General features: G+C 36.3%; 1 protein-coding gene across 2 annotated transcripts in view; it reads left to right on the plus strand.

Moving 5' to 3' along the window:
* TNKS2 (tankyrase 2) overlaps positions 1–22,465 on the plus strand; it is a 65,387-nt gene that overhangs the window by 14,761 nt on the left and 28,161 nt on the right. For both annotated transcript variants that reach the window (XM_086378554.1, XM_086378552.1), the window contains exons 2-13: positions 2,920–3,144; positions 5,867–5,962; positions 7,803–7,839; positions 8,007–8,082; positions 8,454–8,548; positions 10,040–10,106; positions 11,396–11,582; positions 12,612–12,733; positions 15,158–15,249; positions 15,338–15,416; positions 18,283–18,454; positions 20,484–20,563. In XM_086378554.1, the coding sequence (XP_086234680.1) occupies positions 2,920–3,144; positions 5,867–5,962; positions 7,803–7,839; positions 8,007–8,082; positions 8,454–8,548; positions 10,040–10,106; positions 11,396–11,582; positions 12,612–12,733; positions 15,158–15,249; positions 15,338–15,416; positions 18,283–18,454; positions 20,484–20,563 (1,328 nt within the window). The remainder of the gene's footprint in view (positions 1–2,919; positions 3,145–5,866; positions 5,963–7,802; positions 7,840–8,006; positions 8,083–8,453; positions 8,549–10,039; positions 10,107–11,395; positions 11,583–12,611; positions 12,734–15,157; positions 15,250–15,337; positions 15,417–18,282; positions 18,455–20,483; positions 20,564–22,465) is intronic.

A 22,465-nucleotide genomic window follows, 5' to 3' on the forward strand; every position in this document is an offset into this window, starting at 1 on the left:
GTATTTTTTAAAATTCAAGTATAGTTAATTTATAGTGTTGTGCTAGTTTCTGGTGTACTGCACAGTGATTCGGTTTTGTGTGTATGTGTATAAATTCTTTTTCATAGTTTTTCCATTATAATTTATTACAAGACATTGAATATAGTCCCTGTGCTATATAATAGGTCCCTGATAATTATCTATTTTATAAATATTAGTTTGTATCTGCTAACCCCAAGCTCCTAATTTACTGATCCCTCAGTTCCCTTTTGGTAACCATACATTGTTTTCTTTGTGAGTCTGTTTCTGTCTTGTAAATAAGTTCATGTGTATCATATTTTTGCTGTTGTTCTATCGCTAAATTGTGTCCAATTCTTGCAACCCCAGTGAACTGTGTAGCACTCCAGACTCCTCTGTCTTCCACTGTCATACCATGTTTTAGATAGACGTGATACCTGATATTTGTCTTATCCATTCCTCTGTCCATGGACATTTAAGTTGCTTCCATGTCTTGGCTATTGTAAATAGTGCCGTTGCAACATTAGTTACAAAAGCTGAGACATGGGGACAAAACCTAAGTGCCTGTCAAGGTATGAATGGAGAAAGAAATTGCGGTATATATACACGATGGAATATAATTCAGCTGGGAAAACTGATACCTTGCCATTTGCAATAGCATGGGTAGACTTCCAGCTGTTAGCTATGTGAAGTTAAGGCCTGGGGGTGCAATACACGGCATGAAGACTGTAGTCAGTAGTACTGCATTATATATTTGAAAGTTGCTAAGAGGAGATCTCATCACAAGGAAAAATACCTATATGTGGTGGTAATGTTAACTAGATCTGTTGTGTTCATTTTACAGTATGTACATGAAGAAGGAAATGGCAACCCACTGCAGTACTCTTGCCTGGAGAATTCCATGGACAGAGGAGCCTGGTGGGCTGCTGTCCATGGGGTTGCACAGAGTTGGACATGACTGAAGCGACTTAGTATGCATGCATGCATGCAGTATATACAGATCATATCATTATGTTATACACCTGAAACTAATAAAACCTTACATGTTAATTATGTCTCAGTTTTTTTCCTAGGCAAAAAAAGATTTCCTTTAAATCTATTGCCTGAAAGCAGCTTGAGAAACACTATAGTCTGTGGGACAAAATCCAGATACCACCTTAGTGTGGCTTAAAAGACTCTTCCTTTTTTGACTTCTGCCTGCTTGGGCATTCTGTGTCCTAGCTACTGTGAGTGATTTGCTCTTTCACACTTGTGTACATTTTGTTTCTTCTGCTTGAATTGCCATGCTCTTTCCTTGTTTAGCTTCTTCCCACTCCCCCTTTTCTCCTAACCTCTCTTCCCTTCTCACCTTTCTTCTCTCTTCATTCTCCTAGTGATCTCTTCATTTTTAATGTAAGCCTTCAGCTCAGGTGTCATCACTGGACTCTTCTCTGGGGTTGTCCTTCCTGTTCTCTGCTTTCCATTAATTTAGATAGTCTCTTCTTTGAGCTCTAGTAGCATTTTATATATACCTCTTTTATGAGTTACAATATACTGAAATTATTAGTTCTAACTGTTTTCCACATCGTAAACCGTAAGCTCTTTGAGGATAGGAGATCAGTCCTGAGTATTCATTGGAAGGACTGATGTTGAAGCTGAAACTCCAATACTTTGGCCACCTGATGCGGAGAGCTGACTCATTGGAAAAGACTCTAATGCTGGGAAGGATTGAGGGCAGGAGAAGGGGACGACAGAGGATGAGATGGTTGGATAGCATCACCGACTCTATGGACATGGGTTTGGGTGGACTCTGGGAGTTGGTGATGGACAGGGAGGTCTGGCGTGCTGCGGTTCATGGGGTTGCAAAGAGTCAGACACATCTGAGCGACTGAACTGAGGATAGGAAGAATCAGAGATTGAGAATAGGGGGAATCAAAGATACCCATGTCTCTGACATAGAGCTTAGCAAAATTTAGATAAACAAAACAGTTTATCTCTACAGTCATCTAACTCTTCCCTCAGCTACAGCCAGGCCAGTCCCAGATGTACCCCTTGGAAAGATTATATGTTTTTGCTTTCTCTTTCAACTCCATTTTGGTCTTATAGTCTTGATGGTTGTAAGAATATTCTGGTAAAATTTCAGATGAGTGAAACGGTCTTCTCTCTCTCTCCCCCAATACTCATATATTCTTCCCATCTGCTTTAATATATATGTGAAGTCCTTGTCCTTTAACAATTAATTGTAAAAAGATTTTAGGTGCTATTGTATGTAAGAGATTGAAACTCATTGGTACTAAACCTGTAAACCAATATAAATGAGCTGTCAGACTTCTTTGGGTTTGTTTGTTCCGGGGGGAAGTCGCGTGGGTTGTTAAAGGAGGCCTCTTATAGGCAGAGTTGCTTGTGTTGCGCAAGTGGCAGACTAGGTGCTCCTTCAAAGATACCTCATGTCACACTTTTGCCAGGTATCACCTCTCTTTGTCTTCAGTACAAACTTTCTGTTACTTTCTCATGGTCCCCCAATTCAGTAGAAACGTTTTATGAGATGGGATGTGGGAAAGGGAGTCTAGCAAGAGTTGGTTAGTATATACTCTGAATACTTGAAAATGTATGCATATAAAATACGCAGAACTCGTTATTTGCAGTTAGGGATGCTATTGTAGAGTGGTAAACATTTGAACTTCAGGCTTTCAGTCATTAATTACATAACCTTCCTCTGAAGTTAGTAATAGTACTGCCTAATGCATACTACCTTTGTACTTCCTTTGAGTACTACCTTTGGCTTTCTCATTAAGATTAGTTAGTGATGTATTTCAACAATGAATTTTTGTATTTGTTAATGTTTTGCATCCAAAAACACTTTAGTATGATGTGTATTTATTGCTTCTATCTTGATATATTTTCTTTGGAGAACTTAAATGTGGATAATTTATTTTCTTCTAGGTTTTGGTCGGAAAGATGTAGTTGAATATTTGCTTCAGAATGGCGCGAACGTCCAAGCTCGTGATGATGGGGGGCTTATCCCTCTTCATAATGCCTGCTCTTTTGGTCATGCTGAAGTGGTCAACCTCCTTTTGCGACATGGTGCAGACCCAAATGCTCGTGATAATTGGAATTATACTCCTCTCCATGAAGCTGCAATTAAAGGAAAGATTGATGTCTGCATTGGTAAGACTGTTTACATTCCAGAATTTTTCAGAAATAGTTTGTAACTATTCTGAATCTAAATTGAGTTTATTTGTTAACGTGATCAAATTTTGCCAGACTGAATTTAAATATTTAAGAACATTTAATGATGAACCTAGTCACTGTTTACTGAGTATCTTTTTGAATGTGGTACTATGCTTAAAATTTTTAGATGATGGAGTAGTACAGAATTTCTCTTCTTTGGAAATGTGGATTCTCTTGAGACTGATACCCATAAAGAACCAGATGACAGCATGGTGGAAGTGAACAGAGAGTGTTAGAGGATAATAGTGCAGTGCGTGGGCTAGAGTTGAGTCACTCCTTTATCAGTCTTCCTCGGAAGTACTGGGGAGAAAGGTTCAAAAGGGAAGGGTATTGACTACTTTCTAAGGAGCTTTGAATTCCAGATGAAGGAGCTTTATATTATTGTGTGAATAGTGTGGCATCATTGATAACTTAAGGAGGGGACAATGTGATGAGAGCAGTATATTTAGAAAGTGATTTGGTAGAGGGCTGAGTGGAAAGCATGACATTAGGAAGACTAGTTAGGAAGCTGTAGAATAATGCAAATGAAGAATGATGAAGGCATGAACTAGGATGGTTGTAGGAGAGTAGAAATGGCAGCGTAAGTAAAGAAGTGTTTGGAGAAAAAATTGTCTGTCATGTAGGATACTTTAATGAAATAGGATTTGCCTAACAGGTTAATCACTGACAGAAAGTTACATGTGAGAAGGCTGCTTATTTCAGAATAGTCATTAACCCAGTATTGACTTTTCTGAGCCTAAAGAGTCAGAAATTTCAGACTCTGCTACCTTCTATGTCCTGATGCAAAACAGGGACATTTTAAATCCTTGAGACAGACAGAAAGCCAGTTCTGTGCACTAGGAAAGGTCTAGGGAACCTATTTTGTTCTCTCTCCCCTCCAACCCAACCTCAAATCACTTTATACGGAAGTCATGAACTTAGTTTGAATTAGGTTAGGTAATTTATAAAGATAAGAAAAAGATGACCTAGTAACATCTGTCCAGTTCTCCTTTTCTATGTGTTATGTTTTTTTGTTTGCTTTTATCTTTTGTGTTATCTGTCCTCTGCTCAGAATCCTTTTCTGTTATGTGAGTTTCAGGCCTATTAATACTTAGTTTTAATAATACAGAGTTTTTCAAATACAGTTATGTATCTGCACTGTCTAGTCTGGGCTTCCTGGGTGGCACTAGGGAAAAAGAACCTGCTTGCGGGTGCAGAAGACATAAGAGATGCAGGTTTGATCCCTGGGTCGCAAAGATCCCCTGGAGGAGGGCGTGGCAACACACTCCAGTATTCCTGCCTGGAGAATCCCGTGAACAGAGGCGCGTGGAGGGCTATAGTCCATAAGGTCGCGAAGAGTCAGACATGATTGGGTGACTTAGCACATACGTACACACGTCCGGTGTGGTAGTTGAAATCTTGTAATGTGGCTAGGTCAAATTGAGATGTACTAAAAGGGGAAAATACATACCAGATTTCAAAGACTTTGTATGAATAAAAGGAATACAAAGTTACCTCAATTTTGTATGGACTGCAGTATTAATGTACATATTGAAATAGCAATATTTGGGGTATATTGGCTTAAATAAGACATGTTAAAATTATCCTCTTTTTGTTTTTATAATCTGGATGCTAAAAAATTTTAAATTACATATGTGGCTCACGTTTTTTTTCTGTTGGACATTACTGTTAGAGATAGTACAGTGGAATGCACAGGAGCTGAGCTTCCCTTTCTGCGTGTATTCACCTGTCTTTCCCCAGCTTTTTTTTATAGAGTGTGCTGGAGTATCTTTATATAATCAAATAACATGTACAGAGTGTAGCACAGCTCTTCTCTTTTTAACATGTTTTGAGTTATAATGTGGAAAGTTTTGATTGGGGATTCATTAACCCTCAGAGTAGTTTTCTCTTATCCTCCCTCCCTTCCTCTCTTCCTTCCTTTCTCTCTCCTTTTCTTCCTTTCTTCTTTCTCAAATTCCACAAATCCCTATTCTTGGGCTATTCATAGCTTTAGAAGTTTCATTTTTGTTATTATGAGCAATCTTTCTGACTTGGGCAGTGTTCATTTGGTGTGAGAAAACAGAAAACAAGCTTTCAAGTAAACTTGCCTTTTAATTCTTTATCTGTCCTTGGTCATTTGTTTAACAGAGGAGAATCTGACATTAAACTCAGCAGACAAGATATTTAATGTGTCTTAATACATGAAATCGGAGAAGGCACTGGCATCCCACTCCAGTACTCCTGCCTGGAAAATCCCATGGACGGAGGAGCCTGGTGGGCTGCAGTCCATGGGGTCACTAAGAGTCGGACACAACTGAGCGACTTCACTTTCTCTTTTCACTTTCATGCATTGGAGAAGGAAATGGCAACCCACTCCAGTGTTCTTGCCTGGAGAATCCCAGGGACGGGGAAGCCTGGTGGGCTGCCGTCTATGGGGTCACACAGAGTCGGACACGACTGAAGTGACTTAGCATAGCAATACATGAAATAATGGAATATTTTATATAGTTTTATCTTTAAAATACAGCATTTTTCTACTATCAGGATATATAAAGTCTTAAAATAACTTTGAGACGTCTTAGGGCTTCCCTGGTAGGAACCAGGAACCATTGAGAAAATGATTTACTAAAATGATATTGTCAGAATTACCATTTTGAAAGATAGTGTGTCTGTTTTGCAGTGCTCTTACAGCATGGAGCTGAGCCAACCATTCGAAATACAGATGGACGGACAGCATTGGATTTAGCAGACCCGTCTGCCAAAGCAGTGCTGACTGGTAAGTCTGCAAGCTCTCTTTGGGTATTCTGGGAACAGTATAACACACGAGCTTCCTAGATAGACATTCAGTTTCTTGCAGTTAATGGTCTCGATTAGATTATTACAATAGTGTCAGTTTAGTTGCTATTCTTTTCTATATCTGACTGAATAGTTGACATTTGATTCTTGTCTAAGAAAAATAAAGCTTTTTTTTTCTTAATTAGCTTTTAAATTTTGTGATTCCTACCTTTACTGGGGCCAGAGGTAGTAGATAATCATGTGTTACTAATCATTCTCTTGCGTTTTCAAACAAGATTCTGGGCTCACCAATTTCAAAACCTTGAAGAATGGCAATTATTGTATTCTGCTGGGACATATTGATGTCCTGGGAACCTGTTAAGATATATAAGACTGTCGTCCCCTGGTTTAGGTTTATTTTAGACTGTCAGGCTTTTTTTGAGTAGTAATATGAGCTTTCCTGGTGGCTCAGATGGTAAAGAATCTGCCTGCAATGCCAGAGACCCAGGTTCAATTCCTAGGTCAGGAAGATCTGGAGAAGGAAATAGCAACCCACCCCAGTATTCTTGCCTGAAGAATTCCATGGACAGAGGAGCCTGATGGGCTACAGTCCATGGGGTCGTAAAGAGTTGGACAGGACTAAGGGACTAACACTTTCACCTTGGGCTCAGACGGTAAAGCATCTGTCTACAATGCGGGAGACCCCGGTTCAATCCCTGGGTTGGGAAGATCCCCTGGAGAAGGAAATGGCAATCCACTCCAGGACTATTGCGTGGAAAATCCCATGGACAGAGGAGCCTGGTAGGCTATAGTCCATGGGGTCGCAAAGAGTCGGACACGACTGAACGACTTCACTTTCACACATTTCTCCCTTAACAGAGATTTCCTCTGAAGCAGCTCTCTACTATATTATTTTTTGGACTCTTATTTACTGTGTGATCACCATTAAAATTATGTCTAATAGTCAAGAGCCCGAGGGGCTCTGCTGTAAGCTTTTGAGCTTGGGCTTTGTGATATTTCTTTTGGTATTACTGAGAAAATTTAGACTAGTCCCCCCAAAAAGTCCTAGAAAAGTGAGCTATTACTGTAACTGACAATTCAAAGTTTATTTCTTCCTTCCCTGTTCCATGCTATTCCCTGTTTGCCTTTTTTTTTTTTAATCTTGGGGCACCAAAAAAGCCTTGCACAGCAATCAGTATACAATTCATATTGTGGACACCAGTTTGGGTTTTGTTTAAGTGAATTAGTAAACACTATTATGTTAATTTAAATTATATCAATTTTAAAGTTTTTGCTTGTTTTCATTGGTAATATAAAAGCTATAGGCATAAAGAGTTTATATTTAGTCCTGATTTTAATTTTATTTATAAATTTCTGTGATACTGTTACATTTTTATATGGATTTTGTTTTGATTTTGAATGAAGTTGTGGAGGCATTTTGTCTGTTAAATAATACTGGTTTTAGGAAATTTGAGAGGTAAAAAGAAAATGAAACTTTCACCCACAGCCAATCCCCTAAGACACACTTTGCTAAAATTTTGATTTATTTCCTTCTTGGCTTTGCTCTTACTGTGTATATTGTTTTCATATAGTTGTAGTCATGTTTCATTATATAACATTGAATCTTTTTTCTTCACTTTCATAGCAAAGGTATTCCATGTTCTTCATATAAATATTTTAAACTACAGTGTATTCTGTTGATTAACCATTTTCCATTTACTTGAATTTATTTCCAAATTTTTTTACTTTAAACATAGGTCAATGAGCATCTTTATGCATAAAACTGATACTAGTTTTGTAATTAATTTTTAAAAAATTTCTGCTCTTCTTCTGATTCACAGGTGAATATAAGAAGGATGAACTCTTGGAAAGTGCCAGGTGTGTTATAAATATGTACCATAAATATTTTACCATATGATTTTAATCATTTTATTTTACAATAAGCAAACTCCAAAAGAGAATGAATTTTTAGTGGTCACATACATGTCTCCAAATAGGATTTGATGAAGAAAACAAATTGCTAATACATTTTTTTTGTGTGCTAGGAGTGGCAATGAGGAAAAAATGATGGCTCTGCTTACACCATTAAATGTCAACTGTCATGCAAGTGATGGCAGAAAGGTACTTCCTTTTGCAACTAAGTTTTGTATGACTTGAAATTATGTTTGTCTTTTAACTTAAAACATTTGCTGAAAATTCTCCTTTTAAGCAATAATTTCTGTTAATTCTTAATCTTAGTAAAACTTCGTTTATAATAAATGTTTAGTTAGCTTCCTGTTTGCAATAGTGAACTTACAAACTTGTATACTGTGCTTTGGTATATATGTTGGATTTTATAAAACCAAATTATTACTGTCATTTAGATAGTAATAAGTTATAACGTAAGTTATAAAGTTTTTTCTCAATTTCTGGTTTTATATTTGGATTTTTATCTTTATATATGTATGTTTTTAGCTATTGAATTTCACTGATTTGTCTGTTTAATATTTCAGTCAACTCCATTGCATTTGGCAGCAGGTTACAACAGAGTAAAGATTGTACAGCTGTTGTTGCAACATGGAGCTGATGTTCATGCTAAAGATAAAGGGTAAATCAAGCATTTGAACAAAAATGAGAATTTTTTAAATGTTTCTGTCTTCATGATAATCTGTGTCATAATCTTGTAAGAGTCATATTTTTTACTAAACAGCATAAAACATTTATTGAGCTTTTATAATATGCAGATTGCTCTGAGAGAACAGGAAATTATAAACCATTAAGGCCACCACCCATAGGACTTATACTATGTTTTAGGAGGCACGAAAAGACACCTAACAACGTAAGTTCTCTAGTAAGTGTGAGGTGATAAATAGAAAGGGCTAGTACTTATAGGAGATTTTAGGAGAGAATGCTCAGTGCTGGGTGCAGTGGTTGAAAAATCTTTCCGTGGAAGGTGATCCTTCACCTGGACTTAGTTCAAGAAAACAGAGAGTTTAGGAAACATCACCCTGTGCAAGAGAATTGAAGGATCTTAAGCAAGGGGAATGATTCTTCTAAAAGAGGAGTTTTGAGAAATGCACTCTGGCAGCAATGTGTTGAGTAGATTGAAGAAGGAGACTAGAGGCAAAAAGAACATGAGAGTGAGCATTGTAGGGGTTCAGGCGTAGTGAGATCTGCAGTAGTGGTGGTGGGGGAAATGGAAATGAAAAGAAGGCAGAGATGCAGGAGATGTTACAGTGTAAGAATGCGTAAGATTTGTTGAATATCTGGATGTGATGAGATAGAATAAATGAGACTATTACATTTCAATATTCTGAAGCCCAATGCATGAGACCCAGTGGTACACATACTGAAATCCAAGAAATTTGTTTGTGGGGGAAACCATTGAGTTCACTTTAGAAGTCTTGGTTTTATGAGATGATGATGGAAACTCAGGTGGTGTTAGCTAGTAGATAGGACTCAGGTAAGAAATCATATAATCAAAATGGTGAGGAAAGTTGTGAGACTTGACGGAGAGTTCTGATAGAATCAGAAAGACTTAGCCATGAGTGGTCATCTCTTAACAAAGGACATCATGGTGATGTCTGTGGTGATTAGTGAGTGATTCCCAAGGTGGAGCAACTTAAAGATACGTCAGGATTTTAGGGTTCTATTGTACCTTCCTGTTCAGAAAATTCTTCCTCTATTGCCATCATGAAGGAATTGGGTTTACGTTAAGGAATATAGCAGTTTACCTTACAGAATCTTTAAAAGAAAAAGTTTCAAAGAAGACCAAGTGTTTGAGTTCGGAAAAGATACAGAAGTCAGTGAAAGTCGCTCGGTCATGTCCTACTCTTTGCGACTCCACGGACTATACATATAGTCCTTGGAATTCTGTAAGCCAGAATTCTGGTGTCGGTGGCCTTTCCCTTCTCCAGGGAATCTTCCCAGCCCAGGGATTGAACCCAGGTCTCCCGCATTGCAGGCAGATTCTTTACCAGCTGAGCCACAAGGGAAGCCCAGAAGGTGACATAAGCCATTTGCTATTTAAATTTAAGTACATAAGCTAAAGCATAGGGAATCTGTAATAACGCAGGGTTTTTCCCTTGTCTTATTGTAGTGATCTGGTACCCCTGCACAACGCCTGTTCCTATGGTCATTATGAAGTAACTGAACTTCTGGTCAAGGTTAGTTCTTACATACTTTTCTTACAGTGTGTATTTGTATATGTTTTTCTTTGTGTTTTTAGTGCTTGGTAGATATAGAAGAAGTATTTATAATCATAAAATGTGGATTATTGATAGGTCATTTGACTGCTTTGAGACTTTTAAAACACTGCAAGTCTTTATATAAAATAGCTTTCCTGTTTTGTGAATGTCAGACTAAGTGGTTCTTTTAATTTGTAGCTAAAAGTGCAGTTCAAAGTTCTTGAAAATATCAGAAAGCAATATTTAGTGAACCATGTATTTTTACAACCACTAGTTAGATTTGCAGGGCCTGCCTAGGTGTGTTGAAACAGGCTTACTTGGTAAACTTCATTTCTTCCAGTATACTGGGCAGAACGATGGGCGGCTATTGTTTGACGGACAGGTTCCTGGAACTGGCAAAAAGCTTCTTGTTTTGCTCCCTGTTGGATGAGAATAGAGGCTACATACTCTTTTTGAGAGTGGATTCAAGGATGTTACTCATACCCATTTTTTTTGTCCCCTAATCTCTACATATGTATTTGACCACATTCTTTAGTCTTCTTTCTGCACCCATTCTGCCTTTGAAACTTTGCCTCATTCTGTCAGCAGCTGTCATGGGAAGGACCTTTGTTTCCAACACCTCTATGTTTCCTCTTGGGCATGTGCTACCACTAAATACATTTTCCCACAGAAACAATTATAGTAATTAGATACTCTGAGTGGTCCGTAAGCCTTTATAAACGTGACCATAATATTATTATACATTTAATACTAATGCTTTTGCTTATTGTAAAACTGAATTGAACTCAACAGAATATTTGCAATGTTATTGTGGATAAGAATGAAGCATCAGATAGATTGCAGGTCTCCCACATTGCATGTGGATTCTTTACCAGCTGAGCCCCCAGAGAAGCCTGATGGTCTCATGGATATATACATTTGTCAAAACTCATCAAACTATATACTTAAGAACTATGTATTTTGCCATATATAAAGTATATCTCAGAAAAGGAAAAAATAGTTCTTATTAAATCTGAAGTATCATTTGTAACTGTTTTTTAACAGTAAAAGAATTAAATAGGCACTTGTGGGTAGGCTTAGCAACTAGTGACTCTTTTTCTATGAGAGAGAAATGTATTCTCTTTTTGAAGTAACTGGTTTGAAAAGTAACCTTTGGGGACATAACCTTTTTAAGCTGGCATGATGTAAATTACACAGTACTAAGTTCTCTCTCTAAGTTCTCTTAAAAGTTGAGCACTAAATATATGCTTTACCCGCCCCACCACCAGCATGGTGCCTGCGTAAATGCAATGGACTTGTGGCAGTTCACTCCTCTCCATGAGGCTGCTTCCAAGAACAGGGTTGAAGTGTGTTCTCTTCTCCTGAGTTATGGCGCGGATCCAACACTGCTGAACTGTCACAATAAAAGTGCTATAGACTTGGCTCCCACACCACAGTTAAAAGAAAGGTTAGCATGTAAGTATAAAGTGATGAGCGTTCAGCTAAACTCTTACACCAGTAACCTCAAACTTTTTATTTCTTGGGTTTTTTCGGGGAGGAGGAATTTTTAAATCATAGGCTATTTTCCTTAGCCATGGGTATGTATCGTTGTTCTTACTAGCATATTTAATCACTTACTCTTAAGATGCTATGAAAGGAAGTATATTTGTATTTGCTTTTTTCAAGGCAAATGCTTTTTGTGTTACAGATGGTAGGCTTTTGGAAAGAAAGAATTTGAGTTTTGTTCCTATCTTTGATGTGACTTTCTAGTTATCTGTCATGAAGTTTTTAGGTGTTACTTGTAGGATTTCTGTCTTGTAAACATAGTCCCCAGAATGTGCCATCTAATATTCTTTGGTATTTGGACAATTCTGTGCTTTTCTGTCTATAACTGAAGTAGAGATAGTGGTGAGAAATAGCCACCTAATTCAGGTATATATTACTATACATGAATAGGAAACTTGTGTTAAACTGGAATTACTCTGGAATAATAAAGGAGAATGGGTAGTTTCACAAGAGTGATGAATAAAAGAGAGGAATCTTGAGAAAATGCCTCATTTCTAAGTGGCTCTTAGAAATATCCAGCTTGTCTAATCCCCAGTGTGTGAGCATAACCATCTGCTATTGCCATAATGTTAATACGGGGACTGTGATCTCCTTTTCTTTTATTTCTTTACTGAGAAAAATTCTATTCTTTTGGGACATTCTCACAGCTCTGCTCTGGGAATATATTGCAATAATCCGTAAACCAGACCAAAATAGACTTTGAATTGGCCATCTTGTATACTCATGGGAATGAATTGAGTCATAATCAAGGGGCGCTAGAGTACCACTATCTCCCTTTCCAAGGGTTATATTTGGAGACTATCTTTCGGGCTTCAGTCTGGCAACTTTGGTAGATAATTTTGAAAATAAGTTCAAGAAAAATACTATGTCTCTTTTACAAGGTAAGTTTCATAAATTTGATCATTCTTATGCCAATTTAAATGCTTCTTCTTCATCTAGATGAATTTAAAGGCCACTCCTTGCTTCAGGCTGCACGGGAAGCTGATGTTACACGAATCAAAAAACATCTCTCTCTGGAAATGGTGAACTTTAAGCATCCTCAAACACATGAAACAGCATTGGTAATATTTCAGATTTAAGTCTTTAAAATGAAATAGCCAAAAACATCCTAAGTTAATCATAATGCCCTGCTTCTTTTGGTGATACTGGATAACTGACATAATGTCCTACTTTTAATAATAGTATTGTTCTAAAAAATCTGTGCTTTTTAAGAATTAGTGCCTCTGGATATATAAAGAAAATATTTCCAAACAATACAGAAAAACAGACAACCTCTTCCCCTCAATGGCAACCCACTCCAGTATTCTTGCCTTGAGAATTCCATGGACAGAGGAGCCTGGTGGGCCACAGTCCATGGGGTCGCAAAGAGTTGGACACGACTGAGCAACTAACACATCCCCTCAAAAGGCAATACAGTTGTTCATTTGTGCATCCTTCTAGACAAAAATTTTATCACATACTGGCATATATTATATGTGACTTTTCTATTATATCTCATTTGCTTTTTTTTATTATAAAAAGCATAAGTGTTTATGATTGAAAAGTTAATCTTGCCATCAAGATAAAAACCACCTGGTTCTCCTTTTGTTATTGTATTCTTTTTTTTTTTTTCAAAATTAGATCTAAGTCTGTATATGTCCCCTTTATACTTGTGAATAAAGTATCTGTGAGTAGAGGCAGTTTCCCTAATGGAGGTAATGTCAGCTCTGTGGTTCTGTAACAATGTAGATGAGAACTGGGCAGTGTATGGAAAAGCAGTAAGAAAAAAATGGAAGTGACTAAAGATAAGTGTTAGAAGATCAGAAGGAGAATGTGGTAATCAGAGGCTACTTTAGAAGTAGAAATTTAAAAGGAGCAGAGCTTTGTGAGTCGCAGAATGTACTTTCAATGAGGGAAGATGACAATAAGTAAATTAATGTCTTTGGGGAAGATTTAATTGTAGCTTCCTTACGTTTTATGGCTAATGTTCATCCTTATGCCATGATATAGGGCACGAAGTTTATGTAGGAACCTATCTATAAAGCATTTTAGGCCTCTTTGCTACTTTACCAAAAAAAAAAAAAAATCCATGTTAAAATAGTGTAGTTGCAGACTGATAAGAAATGCCGGTGCAAAATTTAAATCATAACAGCATCAAGATGGTACAGGGAAATTTGGAAAAACTGACATGGGAAATTTTCCAGTCTGAAGAATTAATTCTACATTTTGTTTCCCCTTAAGCTTTCTACTATTAAACTGCTCATTTTTGTGATTAGCCTTAGAATGCGAAGAATTAACCCTTGGTAGACATTGTATTGCAGAGGCAGTGTCTTCTGAGTTTCGAGGTCCCAGGCCCTGCCGGTAAAAGGATGAGGCTGAAGAGAAAGGGTGCAATTTGAAATGGATAAGCTCAAGAATTCTTGAATATAAACTATTTTCCATTCTCTGTGCCATCCTGATAGATGTCCTGGGATGATGATTCAAAACACACCAAAACAGCTGTATTCACCAATTGGAAATGATGTTATTAAGGGCAAGGGAATGAGTTTGGTGACAGCAACAGTATCAGAATGAATCTGAAGCAAAGCCATGAAGATCAGATAAGCTTTATAATTAGCAACAAGTTAAAATCAGACGCATTCATGTATACTGTGTTTAGATGTATGTGCAAATTACCGTGACAGTTATCCAGAAGTTTTATTCCATGAATTCTCAGGTTTCAGTTTTAACTTAACATTCATACATTGATTAAGTCATTCACTCACTGACATTTATTGAACACCTGTTGTGTATGAGTATAATCCTGGATGTTGGGGAGATAAAGATCTGGGACATGACCATGAGAGTTTTACTGGGTTTATGACTGGCGAATCCCTACCTCCTGTCTCTCTTCCTCCTTGATGCATCATAGACATAGATCCTGAAGCCTCCAGCTCAGACTGTATCAATTTCCACCACCAGTTTTACCAAACAGGTAATCCAAGGTCCTTATTCTGCTAGAGCAACTCATTGAGAAAGAAAGAAAGAAATACCACCTAGTTTGTCAGTGATTCCATCAGTGTTTTTACCAAGCAGAATCCAGAGCTGACAAACGCTGTGCTATTTCTTTATTAAAGAAATCCCGACGTTTGGAGTGTTTTATTAACCTTTAAAAAAATAACATAAACATCATGCTCTTTGGGAACAGTTTTGAAAGGACTGTTGATCACAGTTTAAGGTTTTCATCACAGCAGTGGTAGCTTTTGCAGAGATGGAGGGCAACTATAAAGCTTGATCAAAATATTTAGTAACACATCACCTGGTAAATAGGATTTTCAGGCCCTGTCAGAATTTGGTAATCATTGCACATTCTAGCCAATAGAAAGTCTTTGAAGAGCAAAGTTAAGTCAAAAGTGAAACAAAGACATGAAATAACTAACATCTTGATTATTTTTGGTTGGATACACGAATATTCTTAAAAATCAGTTGTATAGTCCTTGATTAATGCTTCAATTTAAATTATCTAGCATTGTGCTGCTGCATCTCCATATCCCAAAAGAAAGCAAATATGTGAACTGTTGCTAAGAAAAGGAGCCAACATCAATGAAAAGACTAAAGAGTAAGTTTGCTTTTAATAATTAAAAATTATTGACTCTTTTGTTTTCTGGAAAATACATTCATTGTCCGGCTGACTTTTTCTCTTTAAGATTCTTGACTCCTCTGCACGTGGCTTCTGAGAAAGCTCATAACGATGTTGTTGAAGTAGTGGTGAAACATGAAGCAAAGGTATACTTCATTTTTGGTAATTTTTGGTAATCCAGTGAGTTGTTTCTGATTTTGTAGATAAAATGCCTGATTTCCTAAACTATTTACTCTCTCCTAAGTATTAGTTTTTCCCTCAAAATAGTTCTGCAGATACTTTTTTCAGTATCTTTTTGCTAGAAAAGCTGTGGATTTACTCAAAGAAACATTATTCCTGTATATCCTTCCTTCACCCTTCCTGTTAACCACACCTCACTGGTCAAGTTATTCTTTTTCTAACAGTACACTCTTAAGAGTATCCCTAGCCAGACATATTTATTCTGGAATTCTCTGCTGGTGTCTTCTGTTCCTTGCTTACATGATAATTCCTATTATTTACCCCAGCCACAGTGTCTCTTACCCTCTGTTATTTCTGCCAGAGAACATGGAACAGAAGGAAATAAGTTACTTAAATAAGTTGACTAAAAAGATAGCTCTTCAGATTGTGAAGCTGCTGTTCCATAGTTGGCACTTGGACAAAAAGCGTTTTTTTTAAAAATGAATCACAAAAGTCATTCACTCCAGAGCATTCAGGAGAGAAATGTTTTGTTTATAAGAGTTATACTTTTTATTAGGAGAATATGGTTTTTCTGTTTGTAGAAACAGTATACTTAAGTTTAAAGTCAAGCTGATGTCACTGTGTTGGGCACTGTAAGCTTAGATAATATATATCAGCTGTACCGCCAAAAAAGTCAAGTAGACTTAAAGAAGATAAAGCATTGTATTCATGGAATAGTTAGGTTTTCATCAAGGCTAAAAGTCATCATTTCTTACCCAGGAACTTAAAAAAAAATTCTCAATAAACAATACACATAGCATCCCAGATTGGAAGAGATAACAGTCATTTAATTCAATGGTTTTCACAGTTTTCTTAGCCACAGATCCTTGTCTTCTTCAAACAAAATCTTGGTAGAAATACATTATATAATAGACGAGCTGGCTCTTCTCTAAGTGAACTTGGCAGAACGATTTTCTAAGCTGTCCTTTCTTGGATTTCCACTCAAGGAACCACTTCAAATTCTGCAGTTTTTTTTAATGTTGCTTCTCAGTGTCCTAATAATTTCTCTCTTATTTGGGGGAATTCTTGATAATGTATAATTTCAATCTTTCCTATTGTAAAGTATTAAAAAAATAAAGTTTATTTCTGCTTGACTGCTTGGCATATCTCATTTGTCTGTCTGTTCTATAACTTTTTGTTGATTGCTTCTTTTCTTACATGTGGTGTGTTACTTGAAGACTATCTGGATGCATATTGAATTTGAGTTGTATAACTCAATGAAACAATCTTGGCTAGGGTGACCAACCATCCTAATCCCCAAACTGAGGGATTTCTGGGAACACAGGACTTTAAGTGCTAAAACCAGAAATATCCCAGCCAAACTAGGACAAGTTGGTCCCCTAATATTGACACAGAATGGCACCCAAATAAAGTTTTCAAGTGGATATAGTTCACGGTTTCAGTGAATGTGAGTTCATGAATAAATAGATGAGTTGCTCTGAGCATTTTAAGTTGATTTTTCTGATTCTGTAAGCATGGAGACTAGCTTTTTGTAGGTTACTTTTAGAATTATTGAGAAAATCTTACTATATAATCCTGTTCAGATGTTCTCCAGTTCCATGAATGTGAATTGGATAATGTCTTAAAACACACTAGTGATCACATAATTACTGAGGAATTTTATTTTTCAGTTACGTTTTGAAGAATTATTTTCCAGGGTGGCAGGGGAGGGAGTTGGTGGGTTGGGAATGAGATAGAAGGGGTCTTACCGAAGATTTTTTTAATTATTACTATGAAATTTTTCAAAAATACAGCCAAGTTGAGAGAGTTTTACAGAGTGTAACTATATACTCGCCATATGAATTCTACCACTAGCTGTTCACCATACTGTTTTCTTACATATCCAGCAATTTTTCCCTCTTATCAGTATCTTACATTTTTTGACACACTTCAAAGTAATTTGCAAGTTACTATACACACCTCCCTAAATTCTTTTAGTAGGCATCAACTAGAGGTCAGTATTTGTTTGTAGTTTTTGTTTGGATGTGGAATTTATGTACAATGAAATATACAGCTCTTAAATGTACATTTACTGAATTTTGCCTAATGCAAACACCTGTGTAACCAAAACTCTTGAAGATAGAGAACATAACCACATGGCAGAGACAGTATCCCATCCAAGGCAGTCTCCTTGCCTAGAGGCAACAACCATTTTGATTTTTTCTACAGTAGATTGATTTGCCACTTTGGACCTTCATGTCCATGAGATCGTACAGTATTCATTGACTCTTTTGTGTCAAACTTTTTTTCACTCAGGTTAATGTTTTGGCGATTCAGCAGTAACAATAATTCTTCTTATTGCTGAGAATATTCCATTGTGTGAATATACTGTAGTGTCTTTGTACAGATTGTATTTTAAATGATAAGATAGAAGATTAAGCCAATAGAAATAAGTATTTTAATGCTGATTTAGTGTCTGACTTTGTTATCTGTTATCTTGGGGTTAGTCTCTACATTTCTGCACCTCAGTGATCCTTAAAAATACATGCATTAGACCTTAGGCAGTGTCTATAAATGCGATGAATCTATGAGTGCTTTAATGCTAAACACAACTATTATTCAACACCTTAAACTTTTAATCCAAAATTGGGTCTCCTGATGTCGGCCTTCATGAATTGGTGAATTTGTACTCTAAATTTGAGAGAAAATAGTTTATTTGCCACTGGATAATAGTCTTCATAAGAGAATACTTGAGCATTTTTAAGTTAATAACAAGTGTTGAACCTGAACCCATAATTAGAGCATTTTAAATTTTATACCACTGGCTAATTTCCATTTTTTCTGATTGTTAAGGTTAATGCTCTGGATAATCTCGGTCAGACTTCTTTGCACAGAGCTGCACATTGTGGTCATCTCCAAACCTGCCGCTTACTCCTGAGCTATGGGTGTGATCCTAACATTATATCCCTTCAGGGCTTTACTGCCTTACAGATGGGAAATGAAAATGTGCAGCAACTTCTTCAAGGTATTGAATACTTCGATGAAATTATTTTTTCAATTAACTTATAAGTTTTTTCATATATCATGTAGGAGTTGGTAGTAAAAAGATAAATTTTCAAAATTATTGGCTGTTACTTCTTCTTGATCAGCTCATTGTAGTCAATGCCCGCATGTTGTTAAGTCTTTAATGTTTTCCCAGTAGTGTTTGCTACTGATCTTTGCTGAGTAAATAGCTGGCTCTTAAGCTTTTATCTAGAAAGGTTTTAAGAGTGAGATGTAATAGTTGCCATTTCTTTTTAAAGAGAGGAAAACTGAAAAGGGTAGATATCTCCAGTAGAGCAACCAGAGCTATAAATAATGCTCTAGAGACCAGTCCTGCCTCTTCACTCTTTTCTAGATCCTTCATATAAGGCATATAGAATCTGTACAAGGTAACCAACTATTTGACTTATGTTTGAATACACTGATACTCATTGCATTTAAAAATCAAATCAATTTATATTCAATATCTACACATTTGGCATAGGTTAAACATTTCAGCCTAGAAATCTGGTCCCTTCCAATTAAAGATAAATAAAAGAAACCTGGTCCCATAATTTGAAAGTGTCTTTGCCTACATCTCTGTATTTTACTAGAAATTAATAGAACGTCTGACACCTCAAAGCTCAAATGAGAAGAAATGTAACAGACCAAGCGTTTTGTACCTTTAATAGTCCCCCTTGATGATCCTTAAGCCTGTGGTTTAGAAGCCACATTTTGAGAAAAACATTGCTTGAATAGACGAAGACAGATTAATAAGATCTCCTGGGAACTTCTAAAATTCTGAACTACAGGACTGCTCTCAAAATTGCCTTTACTTTCCCATTTACCATGCATTTGTTTCAGTGTCAGAGTTGAGGGTAATAGCATTAGTTCTGTTCAGTTACCTAGTGATGGACATTGACAGTCTTCCTAATTTTATGCTAATGCTACACATTACTTTTCCAAAGAGTTTCTTTAAGTGGAATTTCCGAGTCAAGGTTAACATAATTGTTAAATCATCTCCTAGAAAGGCTGTTATGTACCATTTTACATTCCTATTAATAGTGTATGACAGGACCAGTTTTCCTTGTCAGTCCCAGATATTATGATTCTTTATAATTTCCTTGGGTGAGTGTGTGTGTGTATGTTTGTATTACAGAAATAATAGGTGCTTTTTAAAATGCAAATTATAGAAATATTGACAGTGTAACTCCTTCATTTGCTCTTTGTCCACTAATGGATGAAAGAAAAGCCCAGTATATCATTTTAATTTGCATTTCTAAGGTGTATGCTGCAGTATTTTTTCCAATTTTTTCTTTGCCTATAATTTTGTTAGTGCTATGTTGTTGTCTGACAGATATTTTTCCAAATCAGATATTTTTTGGGTTCTGCCTTTGATGTACTGCTTTAGGATGCTTTTCTATTTCAAAATAAATATTCACCTATTTTTTAAAATATTTTTAAGGTTTAACCCATCTGAAGTTTATTTGTTCTGAGATACAAGGTATATGTTTTCTTCCTTTCTTATGAGATTTAAAATGAGCTATAAAACATAGAGTTTCAGACCTGAAAATAACTTCACTTGTTTCTAATCCAACGTCTGTCTTTTTAGAACTGGAACAATCTGAGGCCCAGAAAGTTCAAGTGACTTGTTCCAATTCAGATAGCTAGTCAACGGCAGAACCATGGGTAGATGTCTAGCTGTTGCTCTCCTTATTTAATACTTTACCACCAGTCACTGACTTCATTATAGAGTAATCTTTTGTTATCTATTTTATATTCCGTTATATTGCTTAAATCTCATTTTATAGTTATTATTCATATCTATATACATTTCACATATGTGATGTTTCAAAAAAGTTTATACTGCTTTTCCCGTACTACTATGGAGATTTCCTACATAATTGCCATCAAACTGTAAAAGGAACTCTGAGATAAGATGCCTCCCTTAAAACTTGGTCGGGCCCATCTTCCAAATAGAAGTTAATCACTCTTTCATTCTCTCTCTTCCTTTTTTTTTTTTTTCTTTTTAGAGGGTATCCCATTAGGTAATTCAGAGGCAGACAGACAGTTGCTGGAAGCTGCAAAGGCTGGAGATGTAGAAACCGTAAAAGTAAGACATGATCTTATGGTTTTTTTAACATTGGGTTTTTATTTTGACAGTGTTTAATGAATCTGTACTGTTAAAAAAATCTAGTTATTTATATGTGCATTGTCTTAAAAGGTAAATAATGCTAATTAGTTCTGCTCTGCAAATAAGGATCATTGAGTAATGAAAGAAACTAGTATCACACACATCTCGGTAAATATATCACAGTTATAAATTTAGATAATGACGTGTTTATGGGAATGCATTTTGTTTAAAGAACCTATTCATTTGTCCCTTTAAAAGAATGAACTATATGAATTATTGTCTCTTCTTGTTTACATATGATACATAAAACAGGAAGGGAAGAAAACTAAACAGTGTATCCCTCTGTCTGTATGTTTATTCTGATTTCTTTGCCTCCTCTACCTCTGTGAGGACCCAGTGTTTAAATATAGTAATAACACAGTGTCACCACTTTTCAGAGCCACTATCTCCCAATAATCCTCAATTTATCTGGATTGAAATGTTTTTTTCTTTTTCAGAAGAGCCATCCTGAGCCCTTCTGTGGCCCATCTCCTATAATGTTCTTCCATAGAATAACCTTTCCTCAAATTTTGCTTTTACTGTAATACATACGTATTTATGTGATATATAATCATATGTAATGTCTTACTGCCTATACCAGATATTCCTGTTCCTACAGAAACTATATTAGTATATCCAGGTATATAATCCAGAAGATTGAAATTTTGAAAGAGCAAGACTGTTTTTCAAGTCAACTAATATAAATTAAAATTAACTCAGCATGTTTCATGATTAAATAATTCTTTAGTAAAACAATGTTAATTTCAATTTCCAAAGCTAGTAGGAGGGAAGAAGCCCTGTTGTGTCCTCCTCCCACAACAGACTTTCAAAAAAATGCTTGGTCCTATTTGAGGGAGCATTGATAGGTAATAAGTTTTATTAAAAGCTAAAATTACTGATTTGATTCATGGCAGAAGTCTCCATTTGAAGCAGTTTCACTGTATTTCTCTATGGTGTTCTTAATCCTGAACAGACCTACCCCACAAAGTAAATTTTAGATTTCTTGAGAATAAAACAATGTGAATGATGGTCTCATCAGAACTTGAGCTCTGAGGATATTTATTCACTGTGCTTTTAAATCGAGAGATTTCTGAAAGTTGATTTTTAAAAGTCCATGTGCTCTTTTCCTCCCGCTTTATCTGTGTAGATAGTACAGTCATCTCCAGGTAACTTCAGATTTCATTGTTTTGAAAGAAAAATGCTATTATGCAGTTTTATTATTTGACTTGTTTCTCTTACTGGCTAATGAATGACTTACAGAAAAACAAAACACTCAAGGGTAGTGAGCTGTTTGTTCTTGGAGGAAATGATAAGTTGTGTTAGATGGGCAGGTGGAGTTAAAGTCAGGTAGCTGATTTTTATGTGTGTTGGGTGGAGGTGGTGATAAAAAATTGTAATGCTCATCCATTTACATATATTAAAGAGCATAAAACTATGTTCAGTACACCTACTATTAAAAACCAGACTTTGTTTTCATAAAGATAAAAGAAAACTATAGGAAGAAACAGATGAAGTGAGGATAAGACTGGGTGCAGGAATTGCACTTAGAGAATGAAATAATGCCATTTAATTGAGGAGGACCTTCTTCTCTCCCTGTGATAGGCATTAGGCTGTCTTCCCTTACCTCTACTTTTAAAGTCACTCACTGGAAATTTATCTCCGTCAGCCTTTCTGTCCCTGCAATACCACCTGCATGTTTCCCAGTGAACACTTGATTATGTGCTTGCTTGTGTTTGTTTACTGGTGAGCTGTCAGGCTAGATACTTAGACACCTACTATTAGAAAACTTCTCTGAATGGACAAAATTAAACTTGAGAGCTAGGGAGTTAGAGTGGCCAGTGA

Source organism: Bos grunniens, chromosome 26 (genome assembly GCF_055505025.1).
Source record: "Bos grunniens cultivar Pamir isolate PY7600 chromosome 26, Bosgru_T2T1.0, whole genome shotgun sequence".
NCBI lineage: Eukaryota > Metazoa > Chordata > Mammalia > Artiodactyla > Bovidae > Bos > Bos grunniens.